The sequence below is a fragment of the Parasteatoda tepidariorum genome, chromosome 11, assembly GCF_982258835.1.
Source record: "Parasteatoda tepidariorum strain Cologne lab strain chromosome 11, Ptep-v5.0, whole genome shotgun sequence".
Classification (NCBI taxonomy): Eukaryota; Metazoa; Arthropoda; class Arachnida; order Araneae; family Theridiidae; genus Parasteatoda; species Parasteatoda tepidariorum.
In genome coordinates this window covers 8,110,859-8,124,863 of record NC_141765.1, presented here as the reverse complement: position 1 = coordinate 8,124,863, position 14,005 = coordinate 8,110,859, and the positions used below count along the sequence as shown (strand labels likewise).

At 31.3% G+C, this 14,005-nt stretch overlaps 1 protein-coding gene across 6 annotated transcripts in view; it reads left to right on the top strand.

Moving 5' to 3' along the window:
• LOC107453215 (cyclin-dependent kinase-like 4) overlaps positions 1–9,494 on the top strand; it is a 138,009-nt gene extending 128,515 nt beyond the window's left edge. For all 6 annotated transcript variants that reach the window (XM_071187465.2, XM_016069944.4, XM_016069943.4 and 3 more), the window contains 4 exons: positions 1,802–1,884; positions 5,233–5,292; positions 5,439–5,573; positions 9,096–9,494. In XM_071187465.2, coding sequence (XP_071043566.1) covers positions 1,802–1,884; positions 5,233–5,292; positions 5,439–5,573; positions 9,096–9,224 — 407 coding nt within the window. In that variant the 3' untranslated portion in view covers positions 9,225–9,494. The remainder of the gene's footprint in view (positions 1–1,801; positions 1,885–5,232; positions 5,293–5,438; positions 5,574–9,095) is intronic.
• The last annotated feature ends 4,511 nt before the right edge of the window (positions 9,495–14,005 follow it).

Sequence of the window (14,005 nt, the reverse complement as noted above, 5' to 3'; positions counted from 1 at the left end):
TTTTATTAAATTTTATTATCGGTGTTAAATAAACTATCCATATTCGATATACAGCTCAACTCCGTAGCCTTGCAATTATGAATAGAACCCAGAAGTACAGTTCATAAATTGGAATCAACTTGCTTTGTGGAGGACATTTTCAAACTAACTTTCATCTGTGTTACCTGAAAAAGACAACCCTTCGTACTTTATGACTAACAGACTCTAACTGTGTTTTGGTTTTGGAAACAGGATACTAGTTAGAATTCTACCAATAACTCCTGAGTTCATATGTTGATTTCGGCTCGCTCTCTACACACCATTGAAATAAAATATCTCCAGAAACTGGCGAATTATGAATTAGGCCTGACTCCACTACCAAAACCATTCCTAGAAATAGGAGTCTAGTAATGTTATAACCAATTGAAATACCGCGAGGGCAAAGTGAAAGACAATGCTTCGTACATACTAAGTCCCCATAAATCTGTCCTATCTTTGTCTTCCTGTCCCTTCACCTTATGAGCAGTAGTGTTGAATGTCCACAATTTCTCACGCAGCTGAATTGTAATGAGAAAACATAACTAAAAACACGCTGTAGGAAATACCTAATGGCTCTCGGCCTTAGAATTGATTTTAGGCAGTTTAAGCATGAATAGCTATCTTGGTGCTGATTCTACCTACTCAAAAGAAAATAAAGCTACAAATGCTATTTTGTCTTAGTATTTGTCTAAAAGAATTCGTTTAATTTATAAATTTGGTTTAAAATAACAAGATGCGGGGGGGGGGGATTTTTAATTTTTTCATCTGATCTATTAAACAGTAACAGATAGAATATTTATCATCAATGTTAAAATGATGGTGTATCTCAAGCGACTATTTTTATTTGAATTGAGTCTTTACTTCAATTTTCTTTGGTGTTTTAATTAATAATTTTCTTCATTCCAATTGAAAATTTTATCAAAGAATTGTGATGCCTCTACAAAGAATTGTGATGCCTCTGTTCAAAATTTCACTCGAGACGTAATTTAGTTAAAGAAAAAAAGGGGAATTCATTCGCAAATCGGGATATTTTTATTTATTTATAAAATATGTGGAGTAGAGTTATGTATGGGACTGCATTTAAACTTAAGAGCATAAGAATTCTTTAAAAGAACTTTTTAGTTATCTTTTCTTAAAAATGTGACTGAATTTCATTAAAACAGCTCTGAACTTCCTCCTCAGCGCATGGCTGTTTTTGTTCATGTTGGCTTATACCTTAGAGTTAAAAAATAAAAAATAATCGTCCAATGTCCTGAAATTGCATGCTCTGGGCTGCTAATTTTGAGGCCAAAATTGATAGTTACGCTACCGGAGAATTACTCAAGACTGCTCAAAATATTGGTCAGTAATGAGTACGTATTCCTCTTTCGTGTGGCGCTCCATTTAATTACTCCTGAGCTGTCAGTATATCTCAGTGTTTTTTTTTTTTTTTTTGTTTTTTTGACAACATTTTACTGTCTAAATGACTCAAACTTAAATGTTTCGTGGATTTCAGGGCAATCTGTATAACAGAAAGTAGATTACATGAAAAATTGTCAGAATCCATTTCCAAATAATAGACACTAAATTATTGTGTTCTAAAATGGGGAAAAAAGTATTAAACTTAAAAATACAACGTTTAAAATTGCTGATTTATATGATTTATGTATTATATTTACTTTTAAAATTTATTATCTTTGTGTTGATGGTCAAGCATATTTTTGAGCATCGGTAAACAATAGTTGAAAATAGCATATTATTGATTGTTTTAAAAATTGTCTTTTCTAATTGTCGTAAATTTCAGGTGATCTTATACCCCGACACATGCAAGTTTTTAGATCAAATGATTTCTTTGCCGGAGTTACAATTCCTGAACCAGATGTCAGGGTATGTTTTTTCTAAATATAAAACATACAATGTATACCCATTATATCACAATATATTCACATACATATTTAAAAAAACGAAGGCTAGTTTCAATTCTTTATGAATGAGTAATGAAGTATGGGTAATACGTTGTAATGAAAAGAATTGAATGTGACAAAAGTTTCTGATCGCGATTATTGATACTGATTTAATTGATTGTTCATAATTACAATTGTTATCATAAATCATTATTGCCATTCATCACAATACAATTGTAATCCATTGCATTTCATTCAAGATACAACTTTAAATTACTTCGCATTTTATGATGCATCTTGTAATGTGAAAATATGAATAAAAAATTAAAAGGCAAACAATTGTTTTTCTAATGCATACTTTATACACTTTATAAATTTCAATACAAATAAATGACAAGAAAACTCCTGATCCAGTGATCCAGGCATCAAAATCGGTTTTTTTGTGTAGACGTCCATGGTTCTGCGTCAAGGGTAGACGAAGCAATAAACGTCCTGCGGACAGACCACTCTGCTGTAAACGGCGTCGAATGGTACGCGCAGACACTGGATGATGCGTTACAGATTTAATGTGCTGTACTACGGTTTGTGATGTGACTGAGCGATCAGTCACTGCCATGCGCACAATTCGCCTGTCATCACGTGAAGTGGTGCACTGAGGTGGATGCAATTGAACATGTCGGTCCATCGTACTCTCCTGCATCCAACGATCACATATCCGCATTACAGTTGTTTGGTTTCGTCCAGCACGACTACTGATTTCGCTGAAAGATAATCCACAATCTCGGTAGGCCACTATCTTTCCTCTGTCGAACTTGGATACTTGATCAAAGGATGATCGTTGCTTTCTACGAGGCATAATTGATCGTTTTTTTGAAAAAACCACAAAAAAACACAATTGCCGAACTTGAAATCGTCGAAATCTCCAAGCCTTAAATAGCGCTTTGAAGTAGCGCCACAGGAGCGCGCAATGTGCGCCTGCGCTGAAATTCTAATCATTTGCATATCTCACCTCCACTAATGCATGTTGTAAATTTCATGTTATTTGCATGCTTCCTTCAGGGTGTTGCATTTACGGTGGCCAGCAGTCAAGGGCGCCGGCAGCGGGGTGCAAGGGGGTGCACTTGCACCCCCCCCTGGCTTTTTTTAAACAATTAAAGAGATACAGAAAAATAATTTTGTTATAAAAGTTTTTTATTAAACATATTTTTATTGAACAAACTTGGCAGACATCTAAGCTATATTTTTAAATTTCATTTAATAAAATATAAGTAATATTATATTTTCTATTAGTTATTTAGTTTAACAAAGGTGTATAACACTAACTGACTTCTCAAAACTGTAAAACTTCATCAACACAATACATACCAATGTTAAGCGTGCACAAACACGTTAGTATACGAAACTACTGTTTGTAGTAATTTGTGTTTCAAAGTCAGTAGCTATGCCAGCGCCATCAGTACAGATTCTCGTGGCAAAATTTGCAAGTACAAGAAATTCGTACTTCTTTTTAAATATCTTGTTAACAATGAAGAAATGTATCTTGAAAAAATTAACAGATGAAAGTACAGTGGAGCATCGTTTATACGACGATCACTTATACGACGTTTACATTTATACGACGTTTTAGTGTGGTCCCAAATCATTCCTATTCATTTTAATGTAAAAATAAATCATTTATACGTCGTACAGAATCGGTTATGCGTCGGTTTTTAGATTTTATTCACATTTATTTAATTTTTTTTTGAGTATTTTGAAAAAGGGTGGAATTTGCCAACATGAATGATACAGAAAAGGGTGCCCAACAAGAATGCTTGGATGACGACCGTAATTTTTACTAGATGACTGAAAAAACTTGACAATGTTTTGAAGAGGGAAAAACGAAAAATTTTGCTATTCATCGACCAATGTCCAGTGCACCCATCGATACTAATTATTTTGGAAAATGTAAAAGCTCTCTTTTTTCTTGAAAATTGCACAAGTACGCTTCAACCATTAGATTTGGCCGTGATTAGAAATCTAAAATTGCATCATAGAAAGCAGTAAGTTCAACTCGCTATTCAAAGCATTGTAGAGACTAGTAGCATATAATTAAAGGTAACATACATTCAAATTGCTCACTGCATTTTTTCTTCTTTGGTTATTTGTTTGCTTTGCTTTGTCTAATTTAGAAATTTATGTAAATCAACACGTTAAACATTAAAATTAACTGAAAACAGAGTTAGTTTCAGTTTTAGAAGTAAAAATCGATTATACGACGTTATCGTTTATACGACGTTTTTCTGTGGTCCCTTCGGCGTCCTATAAACGATGCTCCACTGTATATGTACTACCTAACATGAAAACAAAACAAAATGAAATAACAGAATATTTTTAATTTTTTTGTGGGGAGGGGAGGGGGGTAGTTTGTAAGAGGGTTGCACCCCCTTTTATATTATTCTGCCGGCGCCCTTGCCAGCAGTGTATCTTGAGTAATATTTCTTGTATAATCGTATTTGTGATCTGATTTATAATTTGCGTTTATAAAAGTAATCGTTGTAAAAATCGTCATTTGAAGACCTGTCATTTCAAGACGTAAGAATCGTCATTTGAAAAAAAGAATCGCTATAAAATACTTCATACCTTCTCAACAAATTCGAATACCAAATTCGAAATTTAAACCTAAATGATAATTTGTAAAATGAACCTAATCTCGCTGCTCGAACAATATTCTAACACTAACGTTTGATGGTGCACGCCTTGCAACATGAATTAACAGTAATAAACATCTAAAAAGGAACCAAATTGGGACTGCCAAAAAAGCAAGTTGTTTCTAAATTTAGCAACTATGAAACAATTTTTAACTATACATTTATAAATAACTAAAATAAATTTTCACTTTAAGCTCACCAGAATTACTTAATATCATTAGTATCTTATGAAATATAGCAGCTCAGAAATTATATAATTTTTTAAAGCAAAATTATCTGTTTGAAAATATTGCCTCGTAGAAGAAGCTGTAGTAAGCAGCTGTATACTTTCTAACCGGAAGTAGAGCAAATCAAGAGCTCGAGATTGTTGTTGTTTACATTTATATTGAAAACACCCTCCATAGTTTGTCCCCTAAGTGATCCATGCTTTCGATATTAACAAAAACGTAAACTTTTTTTACTTTTTCAACTCAGAATTTACCAATTTAATCTCTCATTGTATCTGATCCCCAAGAAGTATCACAACCGAATTTGATTAAATTTTCACAAATTGTGTTGCTGCATCGTATCCCAAAATGAATTACTATATATGTAATTAATGTAAAGTTTGGTTTTACTTAAACTGCAGTTTTTATTATTTTTAGGAAAGTTTAGAAAACAAGATACCAAAGCATGTTCACGAACATGGTGTAGATTTCCTTAAGGTAAAAATGTTCAATCAGAATTTTATTAATTCCGCTGCAACAAAAGTAACTAAAATAAAAAATTAAGTTAAATTTTTTCTTGAATTTATTTCTATCTGATAATTTATTATGTAATTATACATAACATTGTAATTACACATATTTAGAGATGCTTGGATAAAGATCCTCAAAAGCGATATCCTTGTGCTCAACTTTTGAATCACCCTTTTTTCGACAACTTTAAAGTGCCAGAACTTGATAATTTTGATGAAGCCCAAAGATACAAAAGAGAAAAATCAAAGGTTAGATTGATTTATTATCTAGTTTTGTGTATGTGGTTGTTTTTGCTTCAGAGTATTCTTAACAACTAGGTTTGTTTACTTTTATGCAATTTGTTAATTTGCGTTGAAGTTTCATCAAATAAATTCTTTATTAATTTGAAGATTTCATTCATTAAGTTAAATAAAAGCTCAATTTATCGACCTAAGTCTCACAATGGACTGATCGAATACCGATTCCCAGTAGATCACCGAAGGCAAGCATCACTTGCTGCCGTCTTTGAGCTGGTGGGTGACCACTTTGATCAGCTTGCGAAGGAGCCAAGTGTGTACGGTATGCGATTTTCTGCATTGTCGCCCGGGCATCTCCTTTTTTTCACTGTATTTATAGATTCGCCAATGTCGCCTTCGCCAGGTCCAGTCTCACATTTTCTAGCTCGGATCTTCGAGCACTATTTCACACATGGGCAGTAGATCAAAAAAAAAAATTTCTTCGCTAAAAATAAACTATACGAAAATAGTAGTGAATATGTGATGGAGTTATTTCTTTATGTCGCGGCTTTATTTAAAAATATTTTTCTCCTTATTTTCTTTGTTGTTAGTATTTTTTCCAAAAACTATTTTAACAGTTTGACTGAAAATTTTACTCATGTTCTTATGATCGAATTTTAAAATAACACATAAGATATTTTTTTAAGAAATTCTTTTGATTAAAAATTATTTTAAAAAAACTTATTTTGTAAGACTCATTGAAATCTTAAATTTTGTGTATTATGATGAATTTTTTTTAATAAACAAAAGCTGCTCAGTATAAATATGTATTAAGACTTTTTTTTAATTAACTTCACACTTAATAAATCAATCTTTTTTACTTTTTTTTTTTAAAAAAAAAGAGCGATGTTGATGAGCATTTTAAACAAAAAGGCTTATTTTTTCTAAATTAGCAGTAATTGAAAAAACCTGGTAAAAATAGGGGGGGGGGACTGAAGGAAAAAAGAAAGTGTGCGGAGGTAGCGTAAATGAAGAATTAAAATGTGTTTTTTTTTATTAAAATGAGTTTGTTAGCGTTTTCCCCTTAGGGTGTAGATGCGTGGGCTGTGTTGGCGTACAAAACATACACTGAGTCTAGAACAGGTTGTGCTTGCCAAGTTGGCGTAATTACAGTGCGCCAAGTGAGATGTCATTCGAATTTTTCATGTCCAGAACGAGGATAAAATCCTTACCAAACCTAGGTAACAAACAACTTTTAAGCGTATCCATGTACAGGGCTAAAGAGAATAGAAGGGCTAGTTCACTCCGCTCTTAGAGCTGAAGCTACGATTTCCCTCCTCATGACGTCACTGTGTCCACAGATCTCGGAGATCGCAAGCAAAAATATGATAACTTTGCATCTTTCTCTTTGTAAAAATAAGTCATACTTTTTCTGGTTATTAGCCATCAAACTTTGCGTAATTAACACATTATTTCCGTTCATAAACATAGTTAAAAAAAACTTTCTTGGTTATTATATTAAAAAAAATACCATTTTAAACTTATAAAAATGTTTTGCTAGTTGGTGAAAATGACACGATAAATACTTTATTTTAAAAAGCTCAGTTTTAACTTTAACTATTAAGAAAAATGAAGGCATATATCGACACTTTTTTTATCTACATATTCTTTTATAACAATAAGTTAAGTTTAGAATCCCTGATTTTAAAATATGTCGTTAATGGCAATTTGTTCTTACTTAATCATTAGAAAACATCGACCTTAAACGCTAATTACTGAAACAAAATAATAATTTAGGTTCATAATGACATTAGAAATTTTACAATTGTTTATAGACATTTAAATTTACGATGATATAATTTATAGATATTTAAATTGAAGAGAATATAATTTTTAAAAAAAATCATAAATATTTAGAATAACTACATTATAAAATATGTTATGAAATTAGGAGAATTTCAACTATATACTATATATTTTATTTATACTTTTTATTTACATTTTAATTTTCCTTGACTTTATCCATTTTTTAATTCTTTTCACCTGCCTTTCTTTATGAAGTAACGAGGCGGTTTCTATTTAGATAATGAATTTTTATAAAAGTTCTTTACGACAGAATAAACGTATTGCTGTTTTATATTAACTGTGTCATTTCGGAATCCATTCTTTACATAGTTGTTCATTTACTTTAGGGAACACGCGAAAAATTATACTTTTTCCTTTTGTTTTTATATCAGAATTTTTGCAAGTTGCAATCGCGCAAACTGGCATTTCGATAATAGTTTTAAATTCTTGTAAATTCACTGCGAAAACTGAGGAAAGTCATTATAGAAAATAACAAATGTCTTAGAATATCTCACAAAAAGAAATGTTCCAATATTAGTTAGAGCTAGTAAGGCCAAACGCTCCGTTCTTGAAGTAAAAGTGCGAGCTTTGCGCCAAAGTGACGTCACTAGAGTGACGTTGGAGGATCGGCGCGCCGAGAGATACTTCAAAGGAGTGAACCAGCCCTTCTATTCTCTTTAGCCCTGATCCATGTGCGTGAAAAGTTATAATTTCTGCGAGTGCTAGGTATTGAGGCTGGTTAGGGTTGCCACGCAGTGAGGTTTACCAGATAAGTCGATGAAAGTGTTACCTAATAAAACCACTGAAAGTGGAAGGTTGTTTTCCGAAGGCTCCGTCGAAGTAATGATGCCTTTTTGCAAATAATATGCTATTTTTATAACTGCTGTGAGTTTGAAACTGTAACTCATGAATGTTTGGCCAAGTATAGCCTATCTAAACCAAGCTTTTTCAACGCTTATTTTGAAAATGGCGCAAAACGTCAATATGGAGAGAAGCCCCAATTTTGTAAAAATGAAAAGTAATTGCGATTTTTAATGTTTAAGAACTTACTCTAATGCTGCCTGGATTCATAAAAATTTGTAAAAACTGAGACAGTGATTTCGATAATTTTCCTCTAGGTGGAAAATGCCTCCAAATTTTAAAAAAGTTTAATAGTTTCTAAAATATTTAAGGTATTTGTCCGTTTCAAAGCCCATGGCAAGATAATATATATAATCCTCGCGTTGCTTCAAGCTTAAGGCACTTAAACTATGGCTTTATTTTTATTGGCAACAGAGCTTCGGAAAAAAAATGTTAAAAAGTTCTACCGTAAAGTGCTCGCGCACAGGTCGTCAAACTATCAAAGCGGAGAAGCTATTCCCTCTGCAGAGAATCAAAATTGCTATTGCATGTCATTCTCAAGGATGTTTTCTTGACTGCCGCCAATAGCCCATTGTGAAGCTCTAATGTGACGCAAATAAAGTACTACTACATCGAGTGAAATGCTTCATTTATTTAAATCTTTAAATATGAAAAGCACGATTCCGGAAAATATGGCTACTGGTACAGAAAACATGGTTATCGGTATGGTTACGAAAGTGATCGAAATTACAGCCTTCTTAATCCTATCCTTAATTTTCGCAGAAATTCACTTATTTGGTTCAAAATTGTATTGAAAAAATACATTATTTGGAAATTGTGTCTTATAAATGCTTTTTGTTTTCATTTTAGTACGGACAATACCAGTCTCTTTTACTGCCTCAACTGCCCAATCAGACAAACTCCTTATCATCACCAGAATCAAAAAATGCTCCTCTGTCTAGGTCTACAAACAGATTCGATCATCTACCAAACATTTGACGATATGGCATGGGGAATTATTCCCCTTATCAATATGGAAATTCACTATCCTTTCAGTACAACTTCAAATAAAGAAAGAGAAAGAATTATGCTATGAAACTGAACTAAAATGACATTAATTCTGAAATGACTTTTCTGATGTGATAACTATAAAAAGTATATATTGAAATGAAACTAAATTTTTCGCCAAAATAAACCAACACTGGAATGAATACTACGGTTTTTAAAATTGTATATAAAAAAATGTATAATAATAAATGTTTCAATTTCTACATGATGTGCATTTTTTAAAATTCGTTGCTACCCATTTTTTTGTCATTCACTGCCTTTTTTCCTTTTTTTTTTACTTAGAATTAAGGAGTTATGTGGTTACGTAGGTCTTAAAGGGTTTTTTATGCGAATTATTTCATTCAAACTTTGAGCACATAAAATAACAATACATGACCTTTTCATTGAGTTATATAAAATACTGAAAATTTTTAACACTTTATCATTGAGAATAATTTTTTTGAGACTTCTTAAAAATACTCTCGTGGTGGACACAATAAAACAAAAATTAAATGCATTGATCTTATTAAAATTTTTAGCACATCTTTTGAATGAAATTTAGTAGTGGTTTAATGCAAAATTTAAAAATAAATTAATCTAAATTTTCGTCAATATTTTATGAAAATAAAAGTTCAGTATAATTTAGACAAAAATGCCTCGTAAAATAAGAAGCGCTCAAAAAAAAAAAAAAAAAAAGAACTTCATTTAGCATTTTGAGGATTCACTCTAGAACAAGTGAATAAAATTTCAATAGGAATGTTTCCTTAGGCTTTGAGAAATCATGTACACTGACTTCAAAGATACTTGATACAGTTTTGAGAAAACTCTTTCTTCATATTTTCTCAGTTGATTCTAACGGAACAAACTTTTAGATAATTATTAATGCATTTTCAGAACACTTAAAGATTACCAACAACAGCAAAGTTAAAACTAAATATTTAAAGAGGGCACAATTGACTTTAAAATATGAATATCTAAAATTTGAAAAATGTAAGTGAACTCAAGGCGTGACGAAATGAAGCTTGTAAATTATTTTACACATTTTTATGTACTTCTCAAAAACCTTATATCATTGAGAGACAGATAATTTTTTCAGCACTACGAAATTGCTTAGAAATCAACTTCTTGCAATATGTCATTATTTCTTCGGAAACCGCTCATGTTTGAAGATAATTACTAATATTGTATTTTTAAGAAATTTTGATAGACAATTCTGAATGGGCAGAGTTATTTAACTGTTTCGTTTTAAATCTAATCATTTGTCTCAGTCTTCGTGGCCAAGAAAAAAGTTCAACCAATTCTATTCCGCAACGAGTTCAGTTTGTTCCTGCGTGAAAAGGAAGATCTCCCACCCTTAGGGAAAGCAGCCATTTTTTAAAAATTTTATTTTGATAATATAGATGTCGTTTTGTAAGTCGCTTTCATTTATTAACTTGTAGGCAATGAAGGTCAATTAACTATTAACTTTTGTACCATAAAAAAAAGCACAGTATTACGTTGTCTATTGACTGAACGACGCATAGCCGAAACAAGATAAATAATAAAAAAATATGCTTTCATTGAGAATGAGTATGTAAAAGTGCCTTTAGTAACTTGATGTAAACTTCGTTATTTTTCGACGTATCTCTTCTACTTAATATCACGCTTATCTCCTGAAAAACTAACGTCAGGTGATGTTAGTTAGATCGAATTAGTTCCTGGCAAACGAAGAATTTTTGTCGGTTATTCCAGAGATAGACGAGCATATATTTTATGATTTTGCTAAAAATATAATAGTGTAGGGGAGAGATCAGTTAAATTTGATGAATCGATTAAAAGAAGCAAATTTTTAACAAACAGAAACGAATATTTTGATTGGATTATTGAAGATTTGATCAAGTTTAACGAATCATATACGTTAATCGAAAGTGAAACTCAAATTCCCTCTCCACTATCTTATAAATTATCACCCAGAAACGGCAGACTTCTAAAGGGATGAAAACAAACGCTTTCGTTTTGAAAAGTTCAGAAAAGATTGAAAACAAATTACTAATCACGAATTTAGCTTGAAAAGATCATCCATCCGAATAAATTATGATCAAGCATTAAGTAGTGATAAATGACAGCCGAAGATATCCTTTTTAGCAAATCCTCTTTCAACTACATTAGGAATTTAAAATTTAAAGCATAGAGAAAAAATGAGTTCAGATGAATCAAGAGTGAACTAAGAAGTTACAAATGTTGAATTAGTTTTTCTAAATATCAAAGTGCAGATAAACTTTGGCAGGCCTTGCTGCTGTTAAGTAGGAAAGTAAATCTGTCATATTTGCTTGAAACTTGATATTTTAAAAGATAATCAGCATTTGAAACTTCATAGTTAAGTTAATTACTTGATATCATGTTTTTCAATGCTTTAGATTTTAAATAAATATTGTAGTTGAAAAAGAATTTGCCATGAATAGCTTCACCCACGTTATATCGTCTTCTTAATGACGTTATGAAGCAAAATTTGTTACCAAGAACTAACATTATACGATGGACATCTTGAAAATTTATATAAATTTTGCACCGCGGAATTATTCGCACTTATAAAAAAGAAAAGTAACAATTTAAGGAAAAGGAATATTTTATTAACGTTACATCATTATTGAAAAAATTCTTTTTATAAAAATTATGAAATATAATTTTTAAAATATTAATCCTTAACCGGGTTCGAACCTCGGACCCTCGAGTATACTAATTTGTTGCTGCCTATCCTTAACGGTCAAACCCCACACAGCATTGCCACTTATATTAACTTTTAAGTTCTTTCCAGCGCTTTTCGAATTGAACCATATTTTGACCTCTCGTGGGGCCCTTAATTTGTCTATAATTATTTCCTTTGCTACGATTGTATAGTATATTATAATGTAATATTTGACCGAGTTTAAAAGTTATAGGTTGCTATTAAAGGGAGATATGGAGCTATTTATATGCATAGTATATGAGCAAAATTTTTTCCATTTTTAAGCTATTGTTCGCTCTTATAAAAAAGAAAAATAATAATTTAAGGAAAAGGAATATTTTATCTACGTTACAATTTTGAAAAGAAATTTAAAAAATATTATGAACTATTATTTTTAAAATACTGACCCTTAACCTTATTTGAACCACCTGATTGATTCCACTAATTTGTTGCTTCCTAGCACATGCCACCAACGGTCACTTATATTAACCATAAAGTATTTCCTCACGCTTTTCCAATGGAACCATATTTTGCCCAATCGTGGGCCTCCTAATTTATCTAAAATTATTTTCTTTGGTACGATTGTATAATATACTATAGCATAATGTCTGGCCGAGTTTGAAAATTATAGGTTAAATATTAAGGGGAGAAATGGGGTAATTCATACGCATAGTATATGAGCTACAATTTCTCTATTTTAAAGCTATTATTCGCTCTTATAGAAAAGAAAAACAATAAATTAAGGAAAAGGTATATTTATAATTCAGAATTGAAAAAAAAATTAAAAAATTTTTGAAAAATAGTTTTTAGAATAGTAACCTTTTCCGGGATCGAACCCTGGACCCTTGGGTCTACTAATTTGCTGCTCCCAGTCGCGTAACACTAATGGCCACGCCTCATTAACTTTATATTAACCTTTAAGTAATTTCCCTCTCTTTTCCAATGGAACCATATTTTCTCCCCTCGGTGGGCACCCTAATTTGTCTATAATCACTTCCTTTGGTACAATAATATAGTATATTATATAACCTAGCCGAGTTTGAAAATTATAGGTAAATATTAAACATACTCAAATTGATGCAACCACCTTTGTTATTCTCACAGATTCATAAATACCCCTAAAAATATCCCTTACCTGGTTCTTCCACTAACTATTTCAATTGTGTCGGAATTAGCCTTTCAGTTTTGTACATAATTTCGTAGTGTTGTTCAGTATTAATTAGGTGAATTTGTTTATTCACCCAGTACGAAGAATGGTATTTAGCTAGTTTAGTATATAATTTTTAAAATTTAACACCATTATTATTTGCTCGGCATCCTTAAAAAAAGCAAACTCCCTTTTTTAAATCTATTTATAAAATATTTCGCATTATTTTTTTGTTTATTTAAACAATATTATTATTTTTTGATAATATTTTTTCATAGTCTTGAAATGAATTAATACTTCACATTTATGAGTCAAATATTTTTAAAAAAAATTAATTTCTTTATTTTTGATTTTTCTTATTTATACAAAGTAGCCATCGCTCTTTTCATTATTATTATTATTATTTTTTTTTTTTAACTGAAAAAAGTTTTTTTCAAAATAGTATTTTATTATTATTATTTCGCATTATTATTAATATTTTCTATTGTGGCGATATCTAGTGAATAACAAACAAAAGCAAAATAATAAGATTGAGAAGGATATTGAGATGTGCAATGTTTCATGGGAAAGTGGGATTATTTTTATGCCGGCATTCAATTTTCTCAAGTCTAGTAACTTTATTACCTTCCTTTTGACTTTTTTTCTCCGTAGAGGAGGCAGGTTGATAAAGGTGAAAAATGTCCCATTTTACCCAGTCTTTCAGCGCATGTAAATTGGACCAAAGAGAACAGTGGTTGAAGGGAGAGGTGCTTACAAACCTGGAAGATCTTCGCCAGCTATGCCTCTAAATGTTGCTTTATCATTTATACACAGGTGCCGAACGCTCTTTTCTAAATGAGACTCTAATTTAATAAACGAGTACTTTTTCGCCAAAGCAGACAT